Raw genomic sequence first — 23,532 nt, 5'->3', positions numbered from 1 at the left:
CTTCTTCTTCTTTTTTAAGTTGTAGATGGACACAATACCTTCATTTTATTTAATTTTACGTGGTACTGATGATAAAACCCAGTGTCTCAGATGTGCTAGGCAAGTGCTCAACCACTGAGTTACAACCCAGCCCCCAGGCAATGGCTTCTTAAATATGACAGAAAAGTATAAGGGACAAAGGATAAAATCAATTTGAATTCATCAAAACTAAAAAACTGGGGATATAGCTCAGTTGGTAGAGTGCTTGCCTCACATGCACAAGGCCCTGGGTTCCATCCCCAGCACCACACACACACAAACAACCTAAAAAAACTTTGTGCTTCATAGAACACAATAAAATAAGTAAACCTGGGTGTGGTGATGCAAGCCTATAATCCCAGCTACTCAGGAGGCTAAGGCAGAAAGATAGAAGGATCACAAGTTCAAGGTTAGCCTCAGCAATTTATTGAGGTCCTAAGCAACTTAGTGAGAGCCTGTCTCAAAGTAAAAAATAAAAAGGTTTGGAATGTACCTTACTGGTAAAGCACCCTTTGGTTCAATCCCTAGTACCAAAAAAGAAAAGAAAAATTCACAGACTAGGAGAAAATATTTACAGATCATATATATGACAATAGACCTATATCAGAATAAAGCACTCTTAAAATTCAAGAAAAGACAACTTAATTTAAAAATCAGCAAAGGATTTAAACAGACATTTCTCCAGATTTATTTATATATATATTAGACTTTACAAAGTAAACAACTGCAATGCCTGAAGTGATATATGTATGTGTGTATAGATCTTGTACTACAGTACAATATTTTCAAGGTTGATTTCTGTTGTAAATATATCAGTACTTCATTCCTTTTTTTAGTACTGAATAATAGTTCATCTTGTGACTATATTACACTTTGTTTATCCATTTGTCAGTTCATGGACACCAGATTGTTATATATATATATACGAGAAAGGTCAATAAGCACATGAAATAATGATAAATATCATTATTCATTAGTGAAATGCAAATCAAAGCCACAATAAGGTACCACAGCACACCCATGACGGTGGCTAAAATAAAAGGCAGACAATTACAAGTGTTAGCAAGCACATTGAGAAAGAGGAACTCATACATTTCTGGTGGGATTCCAAAATAGTGTAGCAACTATGGAAGACAGTTTGGCGGTTTCTCAAAATGTTAAACATATGACTAGGAATTCCACTCCTAAGTATATATCCAATAGAATCAAAATGCATGTATCTGTAAAAATTTATACACAAATGTTTGTGGCAGAATTATTCACAGCAGCCAAAATGTGGAAACAATCTGATGTCCATGACATGACAAATGGATAAACAAAATGTGATATATCCACAGGATGAAATATTATTCAGCATTAAAAAGGAATGAGGCACTGATATATCTACAATGGGGATGAACCTTGAAAATACTGTACTGGGTGAAAGAAACTAGTTGCAAAAAAAATCACATATTGTATGACTTCATTTATATGAAAAGTTCAGAATAGAAAAGCCATATAAACAGAAAGCAGATTAGGGAGGAATAGGGAGTAATTGCTAATGGGTATCTGGAATTCCTTTTTTTCCTGGAATGATGAAATGTTATAAAATTACAGTGGCAATGGCTGTACAATGCTGTGACTATAATAAAAACCACTCAACTGACACCTTGAATTAAGTCACTGTTGTGATATGTGAATTTCATTTCAATAAAACTATTTTAGAATATCACTTATATATTCCTTAGTAATTCACTCATAGAATATCTTATGAGGACCTACAAGACCCTGTACTAATAATGATTTCAAAAGGAAAAATATGATTGCTCCCCTGAGGGATCTTACAAAGTATCAGACTCTACAAAGTAAATTGTGGGAGACCAACCTTACACGGACTGGGTCACACTCCTGGGCTGGGTGCTGAGGCGCTCAGTCACAGAAATGTGGTCGGTGTCTCGTGCATGGGTGTATCTTGCTACAGCCCCACGGGTGAAGCTACCCTCACCTGTTCCTTTGTAATATAATCCCTTGCCCTGTTTAGGATAAAATCTTCCATGGAAATGCCTTGTGTGTGTCCCCTTCTCTTACTGTGCCCTTGAGTGTGGCCTACCCAGGTGTCAGTCAACCTGCTGAAAGTGGACATCATGAAGATACTCAGCCCCCTGAAACCTGACCCCTTGCCTCATTTGAATAGCTTCTCCTCAATAAAAGGGGTCAGCGCGTGCTCTCGCTCTCTCTCTCTTTCTGCAGACCCTTAAGGTCAGAGGAGCCGTCACAGCAACCCCAAAGAAAAAGGTATTTGTGTTTCTTGTGTGGTTATTTCGTGCAGCCCAGTTAGCCCAGTTTATCTGGAGTGACCCCTGAGCCTTTTTGTTTCGAGAACTGAAATCCGGCAGTAAATATCTGCAATGTTACTGAAGTGATAAGGTTTACACACCTGGCTTACATAAGCATTTTTTAAAAATATTTATTTTTTAGTTGTAGTTGGACACAATACATCTATTTTATTTATTTATATGTGGTGCTGAGGATCGAACCCAGGGCCTCGCTCAGACTAGGCAGGTACTCTACTGCTGAGCCACAACCCTAACCCCTTATATAAGCATTTTAAAATAGGATCACAAGGTGTTTTTTTTTTAACACGATATAATATATCCTCTTAACTATAAAGCCAAAATAATGTGTGATCCATACTTTTCTATATACCAGAATAGCCAATTTATAGTTAAAAAAGATCTAGCCCAAGGGGGAAAAAACTTATCTGGGGAATTATTTTGTTTTATCTTCACAAACAATGCTAACACTTTAACTAGTTGATAACCCATTTAATATGATTTCCAAGAAGACTGAGTATATATTTTGTAGCTCAAATTTATTCCAAGTATATGCAGACCCCATGACATGGACATCAACTTACTAATTTTCTAAATTTCCATTTGGACCTGATCTTCTATTCAATCTACATTTTTTGACCATTTTTTTTAATCATATGGATTTTGGACTTGAATGATTCAGTGAATATATGGATGTCTTACCTGTAAATTGATCATTTTTCTGCAGCTCTTAGAGGAAACCTATGAAAGTAGAAATGAGAATAGGAAGACATTAGACACAAAGAATGTAATATAGAATCCTCCTTTACCAGATAATAAGTACCTACACTGAAGCCTCAGAAAATGCCACCTATTCAGAAAATAACATTTCTAACAAGTCAACATTTCATAAGCATGGTATTCTACTTGTGATTCTATTATGAATATATGGGGCTTAGATAAGGATGTTGTACATCTTTATCCTGATGGTCTAACACCAACTTGTGAAACTTCCAATCAGTGTCTTTTTTTGTTTGCGCCCAGAAATTTATCCCAAGGAAATATAAGTTAAAAAACCAAACAAAGGCCTTGGTTTCTGAAGCTCAGTAGGTCTAGAAATGCTAGAAATGATTCCTTCCTGTGATTCTCTGATCTCTGCTTTGAAGCTGGGATAAAATAATCTCGGGCTGGGATATAGCTCAGTCCAGTAGGGGATATAGCTCAGTTGGTAGAGTGCTTGCCTTGCATACTCAAGGCCCTGGCTTCAATCGCCATCCCCAGCACCATACACACCCACCCACCCACCCACACACAAAAAAAACTCAAATTAGGTTTTAATTCCTTTCTTTTTTAAGAGTTGGGGGGTTGTCTATGTTGCCAAGGTTAGTCTCGAATTCCTGGGCTCAAGCTTAGCCTCCCAAGTAGCTGGAACAACTAGGTTGGGAAAGGTTAAGCTTTCTTGAGAAGGTTTTCTGTCTGCCCACCTATCCATTTTAAAGCTGGTGATTCAGTTTAGAGTTCAAAGCTGTTTCCCTGTGTATGTGCATTATCTATGGGCAAGGGGAACTCAACTTCATTTACACTGTTTTCATGGGAAGATTTGCAGATACAAGAGACCCAAAAAGATGACCATAAAGTGAAATTCATTCAATATTCATTACTCAAGTATTTAAAAAATAGAATACACTCAATTCTTTGGGTAATGCAGGAGAGCTATGTTGTTAAACAAAAAAATGAAATCTGAAGAAAACTCGTCCAGGTTTGAATCTCGCTTTTCTACTTGCTAGGCTGTGTGAATAAAGGCAAGGAATTTCACCTCTTTCGTCTTCGGTTACTTCATATGCATACTAGTGACAGCACTTATTCCAGATGACAGCAGTGAGAATATCCTAAGAAAGCATAGCACTTTCTCTAGAAATTCTTCCTTCCTGGATCTCTTAAAGTGGCTTAAAATTTCCTGTCGCTGGCTCTGGTGCACTGAGATGCACAGCCTCCTTTACTACGACCTTATCAATAAGAACAGGAATGCAAAGAGAGCCTGTCCCAGCCACACGCGGGTTCTAAGAACCTACCCATGGCCAGTCGGATCCCTATAACAGTGTAAATGAAGTTGAGTTCCCCTTGCCCATAGATAACGCACGTACTCCAGAGTTGGACAGGACGCACACACGCAACCAAACACCAAGTCAAACATCTTGGGTACGGTAAACCCACAAGCTGGCTCTAGCCATTCTACCCGTCCATCCCCTAGAGTCGGGCATAGCCTTACCTGCCACCTTTTCATCGCCTGTCTCCCATTTCCGTCACCACTACCAGGATAGGGCTACAGCGTCCTGCCGCAGAAACGAGGGAGGAAACCCACGCCGCACTGAGTGCCGCACAGGTCTGAAGAGGCGAACACCGGGTCCCGCCCCACCGCGCGTGTGCGGAAGTGTGCATAGCTCAGAGACCACATTGCCCATAAGGCCTCGGAGCGCGTTTCCGGAGAAACGTGGGAGGCTTCTTCCGCCTTGGAGGGAAATCAGGGGGTTGGTATCTCTGGGGCTGGCCTGGGAGCCGCGCTCATATTTAAAAGTGTGTATATTATCTTCACTATTAAAAAAAAAAAAAAAGAAAAGAAAACAGGCATCAGAAATTTCATATCCTGAAAGGTCGAAATCTGCAGTGTCCTTAAAGAATAATTTCCTCTTGGTGTGGTTTCTTCTAGCGCTGCTCTAGTTTGGGTCATGGAGATGAAGACGATATCACAAAGAAGCCAGGGAATAATACGTAACATAGATGGAAAAGTAGGAGAGTTTGGATCTGCAAAACCAAGACAAGAAAATATTTCAAGAAAGAGGGAACAGTCCACTGTGATCGATGCTGCTGATAGGTCAAGTAAGATGGAAACTAAGAATTGACCTCAGAGCAATGTTCGGGTCACTAGTGATGTTGAAACATTCTATTTGGGCAGAGTGGTGGAAATTTAATAAACTCTGATGAAAGTTTGATCAAAGTGGAAGGAAAGAACACAAAGAAAGCAAATACAGCTGGGCTGTGTGGCGCAGGCCTGCAATCCCAGCAAATGGGAAGGCTGAGGCAAGAGGATCACGGGTTCAAAGCCAGCCTCAGCAATTTAGCAAGACCCTCAGTTCAATCCCTGAACAAATACACAAACAAGCAAATACACTAGAGACAATATTTAAAGTTTTGCCTGGCACTATTAAGATCCTACTTAATTCAGTAGCCAATCAACTTTACCGGCATTTTCAATGTTATGAGCACATTTTTATATTTCATCTTCTTTTAGTCTTTCTTGACCTATACCCCTCTTGAGCAATAGCTTCATTTTCCACTTTTGAATAGCTGATGCCTGTATTTTCTCACGCCCGGTTCTCTCCTCTAATTGGCTTCTTGACCCCATCTACTCCCCTGAAACTGCTCTTGTTGAGTTACCAATGAAATTCTATTTGACAAATTAAGTAGATTCTCTCTCTGACCCTGACATTCAACAAAATTGAAATACTTCCTCTTGAGGTTTCTAGAGCATGTGTGATACAGCTAGTTTCACCCATCTCACCGAAAATGCTTCTGTATTTCCTTTTTTGAATACTCTGCCTGTTCCAACTGCAAATGTTGAAATACTCAAGGGTTTGGCCTTGAGCCTTTTTTTTTTTTTTTTTGCTGGGTGGGGGGATACCAAGGATTGAACTCAAGGGCTCTCAACAACTGAGCCACATCCCCAGCTCTATTTTGTATTTTATTTAAAGATGGGATCTCACTGAGTTACTTAGCACCTTGATGTTGCTGAAGCTGGCTTTGAAATCCTTATTCTCCTGCCTTAGGCTCCTGAGCCTCTGGGATTACAGGCGTGGGCCACTGTGCCCAGCAAGCCTTTTCTTTTTGAAGTTGTTCTTTCTCTTTCTCTAAATGATTTCATCAGGGCATATGGTTTTAAATATCATTTATATGATAATGACAAATCTCCTTTATCTCTCCTCTCAATTCAGACCTACTTCCTTATATCTGATCTGAAATCTCTTCTTGTATACCTAAAATTCATCTTCAACTTGACATGACCAAAACAAACTCATAATTCCTGGACTTCTCCTAGTTTAATCACCGTACCATCATCATACACCTGGTTACACAAGCAGAAACTTAGGAACCATTCTTGATTTCTCGTTTATTTTCCCCTCTCTCATAGTACATGTGACATGTTTTATGAGAGTAAACATTTTTATCTTGTTCATAACTATATTTTGACAGCCTGCTACATAAGTACTCAGAAAATATTTGTGAATACTGAATAAAGGTGAATGTGTCTATGGTTTTATTTACATAAATATAGAGTTTTCTATATTCAAGGTCTTGAATGTATATATCAATTTGAGGAGAATTGACATTTTAATAATATTTAATGTTTCAATCCAGGAGCATGGTAGATCTTTCCACTTATTTAGGTTTTTAAATTTATCTCATGAATGTTTTATAGATTCAGTGAAATTCTGTCAGATTTATCCCTAAATATTTCATATTTTATGCTATTATAAATTGTATAAGAGATTTGTATTTGTTGCTAGTATATACAGATACAATTTATATTTGAATATTGGCTAGTAGCATTTTAAGTGTTTCCACAGTTTGTACACAGATGATTATGTCATCTTCAGATAAAGTTACTTCTTCCTTCACAGTCTGGATGCCTTTACTTGATCCTCCACTACAGCAATGAACAGAAATAATAAGAGAACAGTCTTGCTTTCTTTATTAGATACAGGACTGTTTGGGATATAAACTTCTTGAGAGTATTGGTGGTTTGCATTTTTCAAGGAATTTGCCTACTTCACACAAACTCTCAAATTTATTGGCATAAAGTTGAGGTTGTATATCCTTTATATTTCTATGGAATTGGTAGTAATGTCCCTAATTTCTGATTTAAGTAATTTGTGTCTTTTTTTTCCCTTAGTCCACCTACCTAAAAGTTAGTCAAAGAACCAACTGAGTTTCATTCATTCCCAGCTTTTTGGTATTTTTATTATGAACGAATGTTGAATTTTGTCAGATACTTTCTCTGAATCATCTGAAATAATCAGGTGGATTTCCCCTTCATTTGTTAATATAACATATTATATTGACTGATTTTCAAATGTTGAACCATTCTTGCATTGCAGAAATAAATACCACTTGGTCATCATTATATTTCTAAAATGTGCTGCTGAATTTGGTCAGCTAGTTTGAGGATTTTTGCATCAATGTTCATAAGTGATTTTGGCCTCTAGTTTTCTTTCTTGTAGTCTTCATCTGTCTTTGATGCTAGGTTAATGCTGGACTCATACAATAAGCTACAAGGAGCTTCCTAATCATCAAATTATTAGAACAGATTGAGAATGATTGGCATTAGCTCTTCTGTAAATGTTCAGTACAATTGTGCAGTGAAGTCATCAGGCTCAGGTTTTTTTCCTCAGAGATTTTTAATTTTCTTATTCAGTCTCATTACTAGTTATATTCAAGGACAGTTCCCTGGGTAATGTTGGACTGACACTGTTCTCCTTGATTCTTGCTTGAAGTTATCAAGAAAGAGGTGGAAATGCAATATGCTGACAGAAGGAGAAGCTGGCTGGAACAGCCCAACTCTATTCCTATCTCCAATCCCCAGATACAGGATGGCCTTTAACTCTAGCTGTATCATGTACTGCTTTCCAGAGTCCCTCAGCTGCAATGCAAGTGGATTACACACAGACAAGCCACCATCACTCTGGGAAGCTGACCTGCACTTTAAGGCTGAATTGCCCAAAAGTCTAGGCTTTTGTTGTTCCTTGTAGCCTATCTGTAAGTAATAAATACATTTTATGTACAATTTGCCTTGTGTGTGAGTGTTCTGTCGCGTACATGCAAATAGCCAGTGCACAATAAAGCTGGTTCATATGTAGATCTATTCAGATTTTCTATCCCTCCATGATTTAGTCTTGGTAGGTCTGTGTTCTTAGCAACTTGTCCATTTCATCTGGGTTTATCCAATTTTTGGCATAAACTTGTTCATATTACTCTGTCACAATCCTTTATATTTCTGTGGAATTGGTAGTCTTGTCTCCAATTTCTGATTTAAGTAATTTGAGTCTTCTCTTTTTCCCTTAGTCCACTTAGCTAGAAGTTGGTCAAAGAACCAACTCTGAGCGTCACTGACTTTGTTGTGTTTCTATTCATTATTTTGCTTATCCTTTCTCTAATCTTTGTTTCTTTCCTTCTGCAAGCTTTTTTCCCAGTTTTTAAAGTTAGGTTGTTGATTTGAGATCTTTCTTGGGGGTTTTCTGTGTGTTTTGTTTTTGGTATCAGTGATTAAACCTATATATATATATATATTTTTTTAAAAGAGAGAGAGAGGAGAGAGAAAATTTTTTAATATTTATTTTTTAGTTTTTGGTGGACACAACATCTTTATTTTATTTTTATGTGTTGTTGAGGATCGAACCCAGCGCCCCACGCATGCCAGGCAAGCGCGTTACAGCTTGAGCCACATCCCCAGCCCCCCCCCTTTATATTTTTTGAGACAGGTTCTAAATTCCTCAGAGCCTGGCAAAGTTGCTGATGCTCCTGCCTCAGCCTCCTGAGTTGCTGGGATTACAAAAGTATACCATTGTGCCTAGCTCTTGTTTTTTAATGTAAGAATTTATAGCTATAGTTTTCCATTAGCGTTGCTTTCACTATCTTCTGTAAATTTTGCAATATTATGTTTTGTTCATCCATGTATAAATATTTCCTAATGTGAGATTTTTTTCTTTGGTCCATAAATTCATGAATTTTTCCAGTTTATTTTGTTTCTAATTTTTAATTGCTTCCAGGAGCGGTTGGAGAAAATACTCTGTATGGACATATAACAATTTGTGACCTAACATGGTCTATCCTGGAAAATGTTCCATATGTACATGGTAAGAGTAGCATTCCATTTGGGGATCATGCTTTAATGTCTATTAGATCTAATTGATACATTGCGTGTTTTCGAGTCCTCTATTTCTTTAGTAATGGATTTTATCCATTTATGAGAATGGGATACTGATATCTGCAGTTTTAATTACTTAACTATTTCTCCATTCAATTCTGTCATTTTTGCTTCTCAGATTTGATGCTGTGTGATTGGGTGAGTAAATATTTCTAATTATATTTTCTTGCTGTATTGGACCTTTTTAAATATATAATGTCCTCTATTTCTTATGAACTCTCTGGATTTAAAAGTTTGTTTGTTCACCTCCCCTGCTACATTTTGGTTATTATTTCCATGAAATGCCCTTTTCTATTCTTTTAGTCTATTTGTGCCTTTGGATCTAAAGTGAGTCCCATATAGACAACATATAGTTGGATCATGTGTTTTTATACTTTCTACCAATCTGATTGGATAGTTGAATTAATTTGCACTTACTGACAAGGAAGGACCTATTTCTGTTATTTTGCAATTTGTTTTCTATATGCCTTGTAGATTTTGTCTTTAATTTCACAAATTACTATCATGTTTTAGTTTGTTTCTTGCAATTTTTTAGTTTATTTCTTTTTGTTTATATTCTATAGATATCTCTGTGATTACTATAAGAATTACATTTAATATTCTAATGTTACACTTTAATTTGAATTTATACCATTTTAATCTCAATAATATACAAAAACTACTCTTTTGTCCCCATTTCTTTCAGTTTGGTAACACAAAATTACTTCTTTCTACATGGTGTGCTCTCAAACATAAATAATTCTCTTAAATGCAAGTCTCCTAAATTATGTAGAAATCAAAATATGAAGTTCTAAATCAAAACTACTAGCTTTTAGACTATGACTATTTTTTTAAAGATAGAGAGAGGGAGAGAGGGGGGGAGAGACAGAGAGAGAATTTTAATATTTATTTTTTAGTTTTCGGCGGACACAGCATCTTTGTTTGTATGTGGTGCTGAGGATCGAACCTGGGCCGCACGCATGCCAGGCAAGTGCGCTACCGCTTGAGCCACATCCCCAGCCCCTAGACTATGACTATTTTTTTTTTAAGAGAGAGTGAGGAGAGAGAGAGAGAGAGAGAGAGAGAGAGAGAGAGAGAGAGAGAGAGAATTTTAATATTTTATTTCTTAGTTTTCGGCAGACACAACATCTTTGTTGGTATGTGGTGCTGAGGATCGAACCCAGGCCGCACGCATGCCAGACGGGCGCGCTACCGCTTGAGCCACATCCCCAGCCCCCTATGACTATTTTTTAAAAAAACATTAGTCTCTTAAATCTCAGAGCAAATAAAAATGTAGTTAAAACCATTGTTATAACAGTGCTAGCTTTTGTGATTGCTTGTGTGTTTGCCTTATTGGGATATTTACTTTTTCATTGGCTTTTGTATTTTGCTTTTCACCTTAGGACTTCTTGAAACATTATCTTGCAGGGCAGGTATAGCACTAACAATAAACTCTTAAGTTTTTTTTTTTAAGTTTTGCAAAAAATATTTTATTTCCAGCTCTCCTGAAAATTCTGGGTTTTAATGAGAAGACATACCTACAAAGACCAGGTTTCAATAGATCTCTAACATCACATCTCCATATAAAGTCTGCTGAGCAGGGTCCAGGCATTTCCATTCCTCTTCAGAGAAATCAATGGCCATATCCCTGAATGTCAGTGGTTCCTGGGATGCTGCTAGGGAAAAAAGCCAGTCTGAGAAGGCTACATGCTGTATGGTCCACTTTATATGACATTCTGACAGGTCCTCCTCAACATTGTTAAGGACATCAGAACAAAGAAAGTCAGAGAAACTGTAACCCCAAGAGGATTGTGTGGGGTCCTGGATGGGGTTAATGAGTGATGCCTTATAAGCAGAGGGTTTAAAAGACACCAGAGTCCCTCTCCTCAATGATGCTCTGCAGGAAGTGGTGAAACTTATCCAGCAGTCAGGGTTCCTCTGCTCAGCTCTTGTAAGTTTTTTTTTTTTAATTCTTAGAATATCTTAATTCTCCCTCAGTTTTAAAGTTTTGCTGGATATAGTATTAATAAAATCATTCATTGACAGGGGTCTTTTTTCCTTCTTCTTTTAGTACCTTCAATATTGGTCCACTTCTTTCTGGCCTCCATTTTCTGATGACTAATCTGCTAATAATCTTATTGAGGATTTGTCATGAGCCAGCCATGGGCTGTGTGAGCCAGCTGTGAGCATTTGAGCACTTGAGGGGACTGGACTGACAATACTTCTCTGACTGGGCTGTTCGATGTATATGTCCTTTTCACTTGCTCTGCCTTTGATCCCACACAGCACCTGAGATGAGTGTGGCCTTCCAAGATGTCAGTCAATCTGATAACCACAAGACATCATGAAGTTAGACTCAACCCCCTGAAACCTGACCCCTGGCCTTATTTGGAAAGAACATTCCATTGAACCTACCTTTGTGTGCCCCCCTATAAAAATAAAGAATCCAGGTACAAGCTCTGAATTTCCAACAGACCCTTAAGGTTGAGAGCCATCACTGATTCCTGCAAGCAAAAGGTATTTCTGTGTGTTGCATGTTTTTTTCGCCATTTTCTTAGTTATTGAGGTAGCCAGATTTTGTGAACCCAACTCAGGTTGTGAGCCTGGCTAGTTGGCGACAAAGGATCCCTTTTATGTGTATTTCTTTAGTTCTTTGAGCATTTTTTATACCTTTATTTTATTTATTTTTCTTCTGTGGTGCTGAGGATCGAACCCACGGCCTTGCTCATGCTGGGTGAGCGCTCTACCGCTGAGCCACAACCCCAGCCCAGTTCTTTGAGCATTTTTAAGACAATTGTTTTAAAGTCTTTGTCTAATAGTACTATCAGGCCTTTTTAAAGAGACAGTTTCTGTTGGCTTATTTTTTCCATTTGAATAGGCAAAACTTTCCTGTTTCTTTGTGTGCCTGTGGTTTTTATTGAAAACTGCATATCTGAATCTAATAATGTGTTAAGTCTGCAAATTAGATTCTCCCAATTTCTCAGAGTTTGTTGTTGTTTTTGTACTTAGATTGCTTTAGGTTATGTCTATGCCAATAGTCAACCTATGTTTGCAACATAGGTTGACTATTGGCATAGACATAAACCTATGTTGCAAACTTTTAAGGCCTTTTGTGATTTCTAGTTTTCCTAATATACTTAGTTATTGTTGAATGCCCATAGTCTTCAATGTCTGGCTTCCAAAAGAGGGAATATGAAGCCAGCTCTTTAAATTCTCTGTAAGTTACTTCAACCTGAGGGGGAGAAGCTGCAACAAAGAGAGGAGGGGCAGCAACTGTGGCCACTTCCTCTTTCTCTGCAATGCTGTGATAGGAAGCAGCAATCAGAGGATAGATTCTATTTGAACGACAGGTTCTTTTTCCCCACTCTGGCCCCCTGAGTTGTGTGCAAACTGCTCTGTGTATACATACATAGCAGCCTGCCTCAAGAGTGAGGTGTGGAGCATGTTAGCTCTACTGAACTAAAAGTTGAAATTGACCAAATTTAACCACAATTTAGCATCTAAGTCTTCCCCTGGAAGTTGCAAGCCTTCAATGGACTTGAGTTCCAAAATAGTTTCATCAGACATATTCTGCCAATGCAATTGCTTTCTAGGTGAAGAGAAAGATTTCCTTCTGGTGCTTTGGACTCCACTATATTCCTGGAATCCTCTCTCTGTTCTCCCTATTTTTTGCAATCATAGAATCTCTAGGTTTTGGCTGGGTATATGCTTACCCATAATCAATACTCTGTATCCCAGCCGTCTTTGCAACTAAGACCAAGTGACCAAATTTTGGCCAGTGGGATGTAAGTGTAAGAAGGGGTACAAATTTAAAGTGTGTTTTTATAGAGATGCCCTTCTCCTATTCCAACTTCATGCTGAATGTATAATGGGTGTATAGAATTTGAGCAGTCATTTTAGACTGAAGACTCATGTTGATGCAAGAGAAACAAGAGAAGAAAACTGGGTTCCTGATACCATGGGTGCACACCAGACATGGAATAACTATATTTAGTATTCTTTTGAACGAGAGAAAAATAAATTTCTGTTTTGTTTAGCCACTATTGTTCTGGTGATTTCTATCATATTATAAACAGTTACATCTAGCCCAAATTAAGGGGTATAACTAACTTTCTAGTGCAAAGAGCACATTTTTTAAAAACATTAATAGGCTTGTTGTAATGTCTTTTTTCATTTATCCACTTACTGAACAAACATCAAAGAGGGACATAATTTGGAGTCTAGAAACCTTAGGCAGAATTCACCAAAAAGAAATTATTAGATTATATAAAGGCTACAACACTTACATACTGCGTGTAGAGAACAGCATCAGTGATTGTCTTAGCTATCAAGGATACTATAACAAAATATCACAAGGTGGAGGACTTATAAAGAAAATTATTTCTGACAGTTCTGGAGGCTGAGAAGTCCAAGATCAAGGTTCTGGAAGAATCATGGTCTTGTGAGAGTCTGTTCTGTTTCACAGGTTGTGACTTGCTATGTCCTCATATAGTCGTAAAGGCAAAAGTGTTCCCTTGGTTCTCTTTTATGAGAGCACCAATTCCATTTAAGAGGGCTCTTTTGCACTGCCTAATAACTTCTCAAAGGTCCACCTCCTACCACCTCCTTGGGAGGTTTGAAGTTCAACATATTAATTTTGGGACGGCATAAGCATGCATACCATAGTACTGATCCTGGGGTAGTCCCAACTACAGATGCCTCAACTTATTCTTATAATACAAAAAGATAACTAGAATGTTAATCTAAAATAAAGATTAGGGATCTCAGAAAATTACTGGATTCTGAGTGTCACTATCTGAAACCGTTTTTGGTTTTTTTTTTCTGTTCTTGAAATTTCTTGTATAACTTAAGATGATGCTGTAGAACCCTGAGCAAGTTTTTTTCTTGGAGACAATTAGCTTAATACTGTTTACTTTAGAAAGTCCAGTTTACTACATCCATGGTTTAATTCTAAATTTACTAAGTCCCAGAATAATACAAGTCCCATAATAATACAACATTTCACATTTCTAACCCAAATTTTGAAATGTTCCAAAATCTGAGACTTTGAATGCCAACATGATACAAGCAGAAAATTCCACTCCAAACTCATTATGATGAGTAAAAATGCAGGTGTATAAGCAATTTTGTATAAAATTACCTTCAGTATATGTGTATAAAGTATATAAAAAACGTAAGTGAAGTCCTTGCTTAGACATTGGCCCCACTCCCAAAATATCTCATTGTGTATGTGCAAATATTCCAAAATCTGGGGGGGGCGGAATCATAAATCTAAAACACTGTGATCTCAGCAGTTCAGAAAAGGAATGCTCATAGTCCAGGAGACTTAATAACAGCAAGAAAAACTTTACAAATTAATGATTAAGAGCATAAGAACTGCAATCAGACCTATCTCAATTGGAATTTACCACTTCCATACAATGGGAGGTTGGGAGAGTAATTTTTAACATTTTTTAAGCCTCAGTCCCTTCACTGGGGATAACTGATACACAGATTTCATCATATAAAATACTTAGCACAATGCCTGGCACACGACTTGTCACTCAGTCAATGAAAAGAAATATCATAAGAGTATGTGTAGCTCATAAAAGGTTACCCATCGAATCTTCTATAGATGCCCAGATGTTAACAGCTCATTTATAACACGAAGTCACAATAAGATTATTCACCATGTTCTGCTAACTCTTCACCATCCATTAGTACAGAAACTCCACCCATACCAACTGCCCTCCCCCAATCCAACTATTCCTGCAAATTCTCCAGTAGTATCTTCATGAACAAGTTCTTACACTTCAAGTGATATCTACATCATTCCTTCCTCTGATCTCTTTGGTGATGTTTGTAGCTAGGGCTCCATTGCCTTCTAAGGTGCATTGAAATTTCTCTCCACTACCTATACATTTTCCTTAAAATGTTTTTTTAAGGGGTCAGGGCTGTGGCTCAGCAGTAGCATACTTGCCTGGCTTGTGTGAAGCACTGGGTTCAATTCTCAGCACCACATATAAATAAATAAATGGCAATGATTTAAAATTTTTTTTAAAGTTTCTGTTGTTATTTTTCACTTTATAAAAAGGGTATGCTGTATGTAATTTTCTGGAACCTACTTTTTTAACCTAATAGGTTGCTAAGATTCATACATACCGGGGCTGGAGTTGTAGCTCAGTAGTAGAGCACTTGCCTAACGTGTGGGCACTGGGTTCCATCCTCAGCACCTCACACAAAAAATAAACAAAACAAAGGTATTGTGTCCATCTACAACTAAAAAAAAAGATTCATATGAATTGTTACATGTCATTGTGGTTCATTTGTTTTGACTGCTATACAATATCATTCACTCTTCTGTTGGTTGATATCTGGGTAGGTTCTAGGTTTGTTGTGGAAGTACTACAAAATACATTCTTGTACATATTTACGTGGGTGTTTTGGTTAGTTTCTTTGTCCTGTAGTGCTGGGGATTGAAACCCTGGCCTTGTGCATGTTAGACAAGTGCTCTACCACTGAGCCATATCCTCAGCCCTCTCATACTTATTATTGTACTCATATAAATTGTAGCATATACCCAGGTGTGTGTGTGAATGTTACATATACTTCATATGTATTTCTCATATCTAGTATTTTCACTTTTTCAATTTCCCTTATCTATTTGAGAATATTTATTATAATTATTTTAAATTTTTGATCTACTCAATTCTGCTTCCAAAATATTTATATGTAAATTCACAGGCTTATTATAACATATACACAACTATGTACATTGGTCATTTCTGAAGAACCAAGATTGATACCCCCACATACAAAAAAAACCAGTCCAACTGGACAACATTTCATTTATTTTATAATGTAAAATATAGAAACTTTGAGAAAAAAATAAGATTCATTAGAACCTAAAGAGTTGTCTTAGGAAAACAATGCTTGCTGAAGGTATTGCCTTTTCTCCAGCCATGATGAGCATCTTTACTCTTGGCAATCCATGTCAAAGCTCAGAGACAATGTAACTCCAGATCTCTCCTACTCAGCTGTGAACCTTGGTCCTGGACTGAATGTGATTAGAGGTTGTAGAAATATTAAAAAATAAGAACAATATCCATGAAAGCCATGCTCAGAAGTGAGTACTCTTTCCTTCAGGTTCATTAGGAGCAGAAAAGACCAACATTTCTTCTATTCATTTGGCTTTTTTGGTTTGAGGTTCCATTGTGGAGCTGAGCACTCCACTGCCCTTCCTCCACTCACAAATGTCTGCATAGTTGCATGTACGGCACTTCCAAGCCTCTTCCACATCAACCCCTTGAGGCTCTCGGTGGCCCATCCAGTAAGCCATATAATGCTGTACCTTATCTCTCATCTCCTTCTCTTCAAAGGCTACAATCTCTGTACCTAATGCAGTGGCAGTCTCTTGATGGATATATTCAATCTTTAGAATATCAATAACTGGGAGGTCAGATAGCGTGAGAGACAAGAAGACTAGTTCCATGAGGTCACCCAAAGACTTCACAGAAAAACCTCCCTGCCGGGCATGCCGCAGCACTGAAGGCCCCAGTGGCTTGTCTGGACACAATTTTGTGTGGTGGATTAGGATCTCAGGGGTTACTTTCCCTTGCACCATGGCATCAAAGATAAATTTGTATAGCCTAACTTGAAAACAGTCTTTCTTTTTCTGAGCTTCCAGAGGGAGCATGGGGCGCCTACGTGTCTTGAGTTCAGCCAGTTCCAGTTCCCCTTTGGCTGTATAGTGCAACTCATCAATCACTCCAACAAGAAACACACCCTCCACCTCCCCAAACACTGGAAACTCTCTGATGCACCCTTCTGATTGCAGGGTAGGAATCATTGATAGTATATTCAGAAACTTAACTGCCCAATTATCTTCTTTAGTGGTGATGGGAACAGTCACAAGATCATGAAGTTCTAATTCTCTAGCTAGGTGGATGCTGGCACCAGTGTCCAAAACAGCTGCTTTCTCAGGTGTCAAAAAATCAGGAAGCTCCTTTTCAAATGCCATTTGTAATTCACACCAGTTCTGAGTAGATAGGTCCGTGACATATAGATATTTTAAGTGGAATCTTTCCATGGGTGAAGAGACATCCAATCCTCGTTTCCAGTTTTGTAAGCTTACAGACTTGCCATCCTTTTCAGGGAGTTCAGAAGGACCAGGCTTGCTAACTGAAGCACTTGACTCATCATCCAGATCCAGAAACTCTAGGAACTCTGAATCACTCAAGTCTGAGAACCCTGAGGCTTCTGGAGATGCTGTCTCCTCCTCCCCAGTCTCTGCCATGGCACAGCTCTGGACTGAGCAAAGAGGTCCCTGCATAACATGTTAAAAGACATGCATTATCAAAATTAAAAACTTCTCAAAATCACTTTCAAAATCCTATGAGATAAAAAAGACTCATGACAAATTATTCATTGAAATTTTAGAAAAATTTCTTAATGACCAAGAAGTGATGCCAAACAGTTGCGTACAGGTACACTTTAAAAAAAAAAAATCACTCCTTATATCATTTATATATGTCTGTTTGGCAGATTTTTTTTTCTTTTGAGCTGCTTGGAATTGAACTCAGGGCCTCATTCATGGTGGGTAAGTACCCTACCACTAAGCTACATCCTCACTTTGGCAGAAAAGTTTAAGTGGAAAAATAGTTTTATTCTTGGATCTGCAACTTATATACTGTGTATGGCTTTAAGCAAATCATTTTTCTTGGCCACAGTTTCTTCAGATTTAAAAGGAGATTTGAGGTTTGCCTTTTGTGCTTCAAATTTAATAATGACTTGAAACTTTGGAAACTTTTTTTTTTTTTTTTTTTGCAGTACTAGGGATTAGACCCAGGGGTGTTCCACCACTGAGCTACACCCCCAGCCCTTTTATATTTTATATTTTGAGACAGGGTCTCACTGTTGCCCAGGCTGGCCTCAAACTTGCAATCCTCCTGTCTTAGCCTCCCAAGTCACTGGGAATACAGGATGTACCACCACCATTCCCAGCTCAGATGTAAATTCTTTAGCCTACATTTCTAAACAGCATTCTCCTACAATACTGTTATTACATCCAACAAAATTAATAATACACTCCAGACCAGGTTCAAATTTTCCCCAACTGTCTTAAAAATGTTCTACATAATTTTTCTTTATATCAGGAAACAACAACCACATATTGTGTTTGATCGTTTTGTCTCTGAAGTATTTTTAAGAAACTAGGCAAATTATTTTGTGAAGATTTAATTTTTTTTTTAGTTTTTGAAGGACCTTTATTTTATTCATTTATTTATATGCAATGCTGAGAAATGAACCCAGTGCCTCACACATTTGAGGCAAGCACTCTACCACTGAGCCACAATCCCAGCCCTTTTTTGAAGATATTTTTTAACCCAGACTCCTAACCTCATTTATCTAACTTTGCATAGAGAAGAATACCACAACAGGGTATGACCAGTACACTAGTGTCAGACAAGAAATTTAAGCTGCTAGGGTAACTATGAAACAAACCCTTTGCTATTCTAATAAGCAATGAACATGGTGAATGCACCAACTCTTATGTCAAAGCTTAATATCTAACACTCTGAGAGTGTCATTATTATTAATTATGGCTGTTCTTAACTAATTTTTAAATAGCCTATATGTCATTAGTCAAATAAAATATAAAAAGCCATAAGAAAGGTTATTTGCAATGAGCAAAAGTAATGCAATGATACGACTTTTGCTTACACTCTGTAAAGTTATTGCTTTATAGGATACTTCAATAGTAATAAAATACTGAAACACATTTGCATAAATATCTTAAAACTTTAAATGTATTTTAAATGATGATAGTTTCAAAATGAATAATTTTATTTGGACTACGAAGTTCCTGAAATTTGGCAATGATTTTTACACTCCAGCAAACTAAAGTCAAATAGCAATTAACATGTACACTCTGAGTTTTGCATTGTTTTTGAGGAGTCTAAGGAGCACTAAATCCAAATCAATTAACTTTGAAATACTGTTTCAAATATCTAGACCTGGCTGCCCGATATGGTAACCTCCAGCCATAAGTGGCTACTTAATTTAAATTAACAAAATAAAATTTTAAATTAATTTTCTCAGTTGCACTAGCCACATTTCAGTGGTCAGGAACTATATGCTGCTAGTAGATACTGTAAAAGTCACAAAAATAGTACATTTCCCTCATCACAGAAAATCAAATTGGACAGCACTGACTTATATATATTTCATTAGTATGCATTAACTTCTAAAGAGAGTAAGCTCCTGAAAGATACAGACTCCACACTTGTTTTATATACAACATTGAGCGCAGGGTAGTCCTAAACAGCTAAGTGAATTAATGTCTTATGGAGAAAACAAAGAACAGGAGCATTCTCTGTGGCATTATTTGTCTAAAAGAAGAAAACAATACAGTAGAGATGGACCATTTGGACTCAGGTGTGTGGCCTGAACTTTCCTATGCTTAAAAAAAAAAAAAAACACCTCACACACACAAAAAAACTGGAGAGCACAATGCAGTACACCACTGACACATGAGATGAATAATACAGATAGTGTCACTTAGATAGTAGATGCTTGTAAACACCAGCACAGTGTCAAGAATCTAGGGATCCTACAGATTTGGATTCTGAACCTGATCTTGAGTAGTTCAGCAGAGTTTAGACATATGCTACCGACTTTTTGAGTAATCTTGGACAAGTTTTTAGCTGACACATCTTTAAAATGTCCCACGGTGAGTAGGGCACTCATCTAACCCTATTCAGCTACCCAATCATGGAGTGATAAAATACAGTACCCATATTAGTACTCAAAAAAAATATGGCTCTCCTTTCCCTTACCAAAGAAGGGATGAGACAGTGTATTCTTTCTGACAAATGAGACTGAAGAGGAAATGTCAGCCGACTCACCTGAAACTCAGCTGGTCTTCCTCCTCACAGGGAAGGGCAGAATACTACAAAGATAAAGGGGAGGAGAAAAGTTCTGAAGACCACACATGCAAGAAAAAAACCAGATTAGCCACTTGGGCCTCTGCTATGCTTAAATGGAATCTTTTGGTCCTTTGTCACCGAACCCCTCCCTCACATTACTGTTTCCTCCTTCCCAGTTCACACTTCATAGACTGTTGCCCAGCACCCCAGATCCTAGATAACACTGGCCTCCCTATTGGGGCTGACTTCTTCATTTTCTCCATGCCCTGGATGCAGTTACTTGACCAAGTCTCTGCTCCCAGAAAGTAAAGGGTTAAAAATAAACAATGTCCCCAAGAGCTCTGAGGTCGGTATCTCTTCTAGCTCCAGTCTTAGTCCAGGAGCTCTGGTAAGAGACTTCACGTCAGAGGTTTTGCTTCTCTGAGAGTTCCTGCTGCCTGCATGTCATCGGGCTTTCGCTTTCCTCGGATCCCAAACCACTGTCTCTCCGGGAGTGTCATCTATGCCGAAAAGTATTCTAAACACTTCCTACAAGTCCTGGAAGAGCGGGCCATGAGAGTAAGCGGCCGCCGGCCCTGAGAAACTCTCAGCCGAACGCACATTCTTCGGAGCTAGAAGGTTCAGAACTCACGAGAATCTGGCTGCGTCGGGAGAGGAGCGGAGACGGTGGCCGCGGGCGATTCCCACTCCGGGGCGGGGAAGGAGGGAGAACACAGCGATCTGGGAGCTCAGGCCCTTGGACTCCGAAAAGCAGTCTGTACAGTCCCCCAGCTCGTTCGCCCCCCAGACTCCACTTGGTTTCAACGTAGCCTCGGAACTGCTTCAGGACTCTTCCTTAAAAGCACCAATAACCCGCAGAGCGAGCGTAGAGAAAGAAGACTACCCCAAGCCTGGAGCCCCGCCCCAGAATGCCCTGGGCAGCCCGAACACCACCTCTTCCCAGAGTCCTTCGCGGCGCTGCCCAGTCCTCGCGAGGATGTAGCTCCGACGCGAATCCCGCTCCCAGCGGGCCAAGGAGGCTTCTGCTATCGCTGGCTTGGGCTTAGGGAAACTCTGGGAGCTTGGGGCTCCGTGTGCTGGTCGTTTAGTTGTAGCCCGAACTCTCCCCTGACTGTAGGCGCTGTGTCTGCTCCTTGCAGCCTTTGGCTCTGTATCTGCATCTTAGAGCCTCGCACCAGCTTTCCCACTGAAGGACAAGTCACGAGCTCACTTCTAAGATTCCGGTGCTCCCCTCCTCGGGGTAGTGTTCCCCACCCCTTTATTGGGAAACATACAATCACATTCTGAAATATAAGTCAGTAATTTTTTTTAACGCACTTTTCACCATTCGTACAAAAATAGAACAACCAGACCCTTCCCAAAGACACTTCTGAGGCAACCACTACCTTTCTATGACTGCTCCCTTCCTTTTCTTTACAGCAAACTTGATTTATGACAAAGGTGGCATCACACAGCTATGGAAAAAAGATGGTCTATTTAGTGAAGGTTCTGTGACAATATAGTTATTCTTACAAAAAGCAGTATAAAATGGGAACTTCTCACATGATCACAAAAGTCAATTTCAGGTGGATTGAAGATTAAATATGAAATGCTAAACAGTAAGGCTTTTAAACTAATATAGGTGCTAAAAACTACAAAGTACGTTTTCTGTCAGTTGGGAAAAATTTAAAGTGATTTGTATCAGATATTATCAATCAATTGTAAATATCCTGAATGCACTAATGTTGTTGTGGTTATGTAGGAAAACGTCCTTTTTCACAGGAACATGGAAGTTGAACAAAAGCATTTTAATCAAGTGAGATATGAGAAGGTTAAGTGGCACTCCCTTTCTCCACAGAAAAGTCTTAACTGGGCTTCTCCAGAAATATTCACCATGGCTGATTTTAGGACTGTCTGCAGAAGAGTTCAATGTAGATAAACTTCCTATTTTCATGTTGCCCTATCTTACTTGGCCACTGGCCGGGAAGAAATCAGCACTCCAGGTGCTGGACATCCCTTACTAGTTTTTCACAAACATATCCAGTATAGTAGTTTGTATACCAATTGGGCTCCATGGTAACAGCTGGCAGGGGGAGGACAGAAAGGGGAGAAGAAGCTTTCCCCTTCTCAAGTGTTGTCCTTGAAGGGTTAACTTTCCCAAAACAGTGAAAGGAGAAGCTGCTTTTATGTGAACTTCTGCAGACTGTGAACTTCTGAGGCCCTCCCCTTACATGCTGGGTATAAAACTCTGAAACTATCTGAACTTGGGGTTCAGGGGATTGACTGATTACAGCAAAAGCTGTGCCCTCTGAACCTGACTGCAGCCAAATAAAACTGTTTCCTGTTATCTTCGGTGCCTTGCCTCATTTGTCCCTACAACAAAGGCATTGATGAATTGAGGTTTAAGGTTTCTACCTCCTCCCCAGTATAACCATCTTTAGCCAGGATGTAACTTCTAATGCCAGAAAACCCCCACCTGGACCCCTTCACACATGGACCATTCCTCAAATGGTGTTGGGGGACAATGTGACTGGTGGAATGAAGCAGAAGATAATGAAAAACAAACATGAAATATTGGGGGGAAAGAGTGGTTCATGTGTGACAGGGGTATTATACTGGGGAGGAGGCAGAAATCTCCAAAACTAACTTCAGGTGAGGCTTGATCTAGTCATCAAGCAATATGTCCAGGATTGAGCTTCCTCTTTCCATCTCTTGGATCTATTTCTAACTGTGGTTGATTGTCCCATATCCAGTCAGTATTTATCTTTCTCTCTTAGTTTTCCAGGGCTACAGCCTTTCAGATTTGTGTCCAGTGAGGGGTGTTGGGGGAGGTGGGGTTCATTTCCCTATTACTTAAACAGAAGTCCAGAAAATTGGCCATTAGTTGAGCTGGGGTTACCTTCCTGCTTGAGCCAAAGTATGCTAGAAAAAAGAGCCTGAGGTAAGAAATACTGTTTTGTTTTCTTAACTTGGAAGGTGCAAACCCATAGCAGAAAAGAAGAGAGTGAAACAAGCAATAAAGTAATGCAAATTGAAGTGGTGTTGCTGCACTGGCCATTACTTCATGTTGAACTGTAATTTTATAAAATTTATATCTTTTATTTTACTTTCTGATCTAAAATCCTATAAGATAAGGTCTATCTTTTTGGTTTATTTTATAAATTCATCCAGGAAGGCACAAATTTTATGCAGCGTATAACATACCATTCTCTGATGATACATGGGAGGCCGAACAGAAGGTAACTAAACAAAGGAGCTGGGCAGAAAGAAGAGGAACTTACAGGGTTGAAGACTAAAACCCATGAAATAGTGTAGAATATTTGGGGGACCATAAGATCTTTATGGCCAAGCAAAGTTTGGTTGGGTGGAAATTTGGAAG

General features: G+C 38.7%; 1 protein-coding gene across 1 annotated transcript; it reads right to left on the bottom strand.

Annotated features, from left to right (window-relative positions):
- Positions 1-16,169: 16,169 nt before the first annotated feature.
- On the bottom strand, positions 16,170-21,069 carry Exo5 (exonuclease 5). Its single transcript, XM_026412915.2, has 3 exons — positions 20,806-21,069; positions 20,154-20,197; positions 16,170-17,572 (listed from the first exon to the last, which is right to left on the bottom strand). The coding sequence occupies exon 3, from the start codon at positions 17,540-17,542 to the stop codon at positions 16,430-16,432; it is 1,113 nt and encodes a 370-aa protein (XP_026268700.2). The 5' UTR covers positions 17,543-17,572; positions 20,154-20,197; positions 20,806-21,069; the 3' UTR covers positions 16,170-16,429.
- Positions 21,070-23,532: the final 2,463 nt, after the last annotated feature.

The sequence above is a fragment of the Urocitellus parryii genome, chromosome 11 (genome assembly GCF_045843805.1).
Source record: "Urocitellus parryii isolate mUroPar1 chromosome 11, mUroPar1.hap1, whole genome shotgun sequence".
Classification (NCBI taxonomy): Eukaryota; Metazoa; Chordata; class Mammalia; order Rodentia; family Sciuridae; genus Urocitellus; species Urocitellus parryii.
This window is presented reverse-complemented; position numbering and strand designations above follow the sequence as displayed.

Excerpts from the sequence above, each read along its gene's own strand:
- Exo5 (XM_026412915.2), bottom strand. The coding sequence starts at position 17,542 with ATGGCAGAGACTGGGGAGGAGGAGACAGCATCTCCAGAAGCCTCAGGG.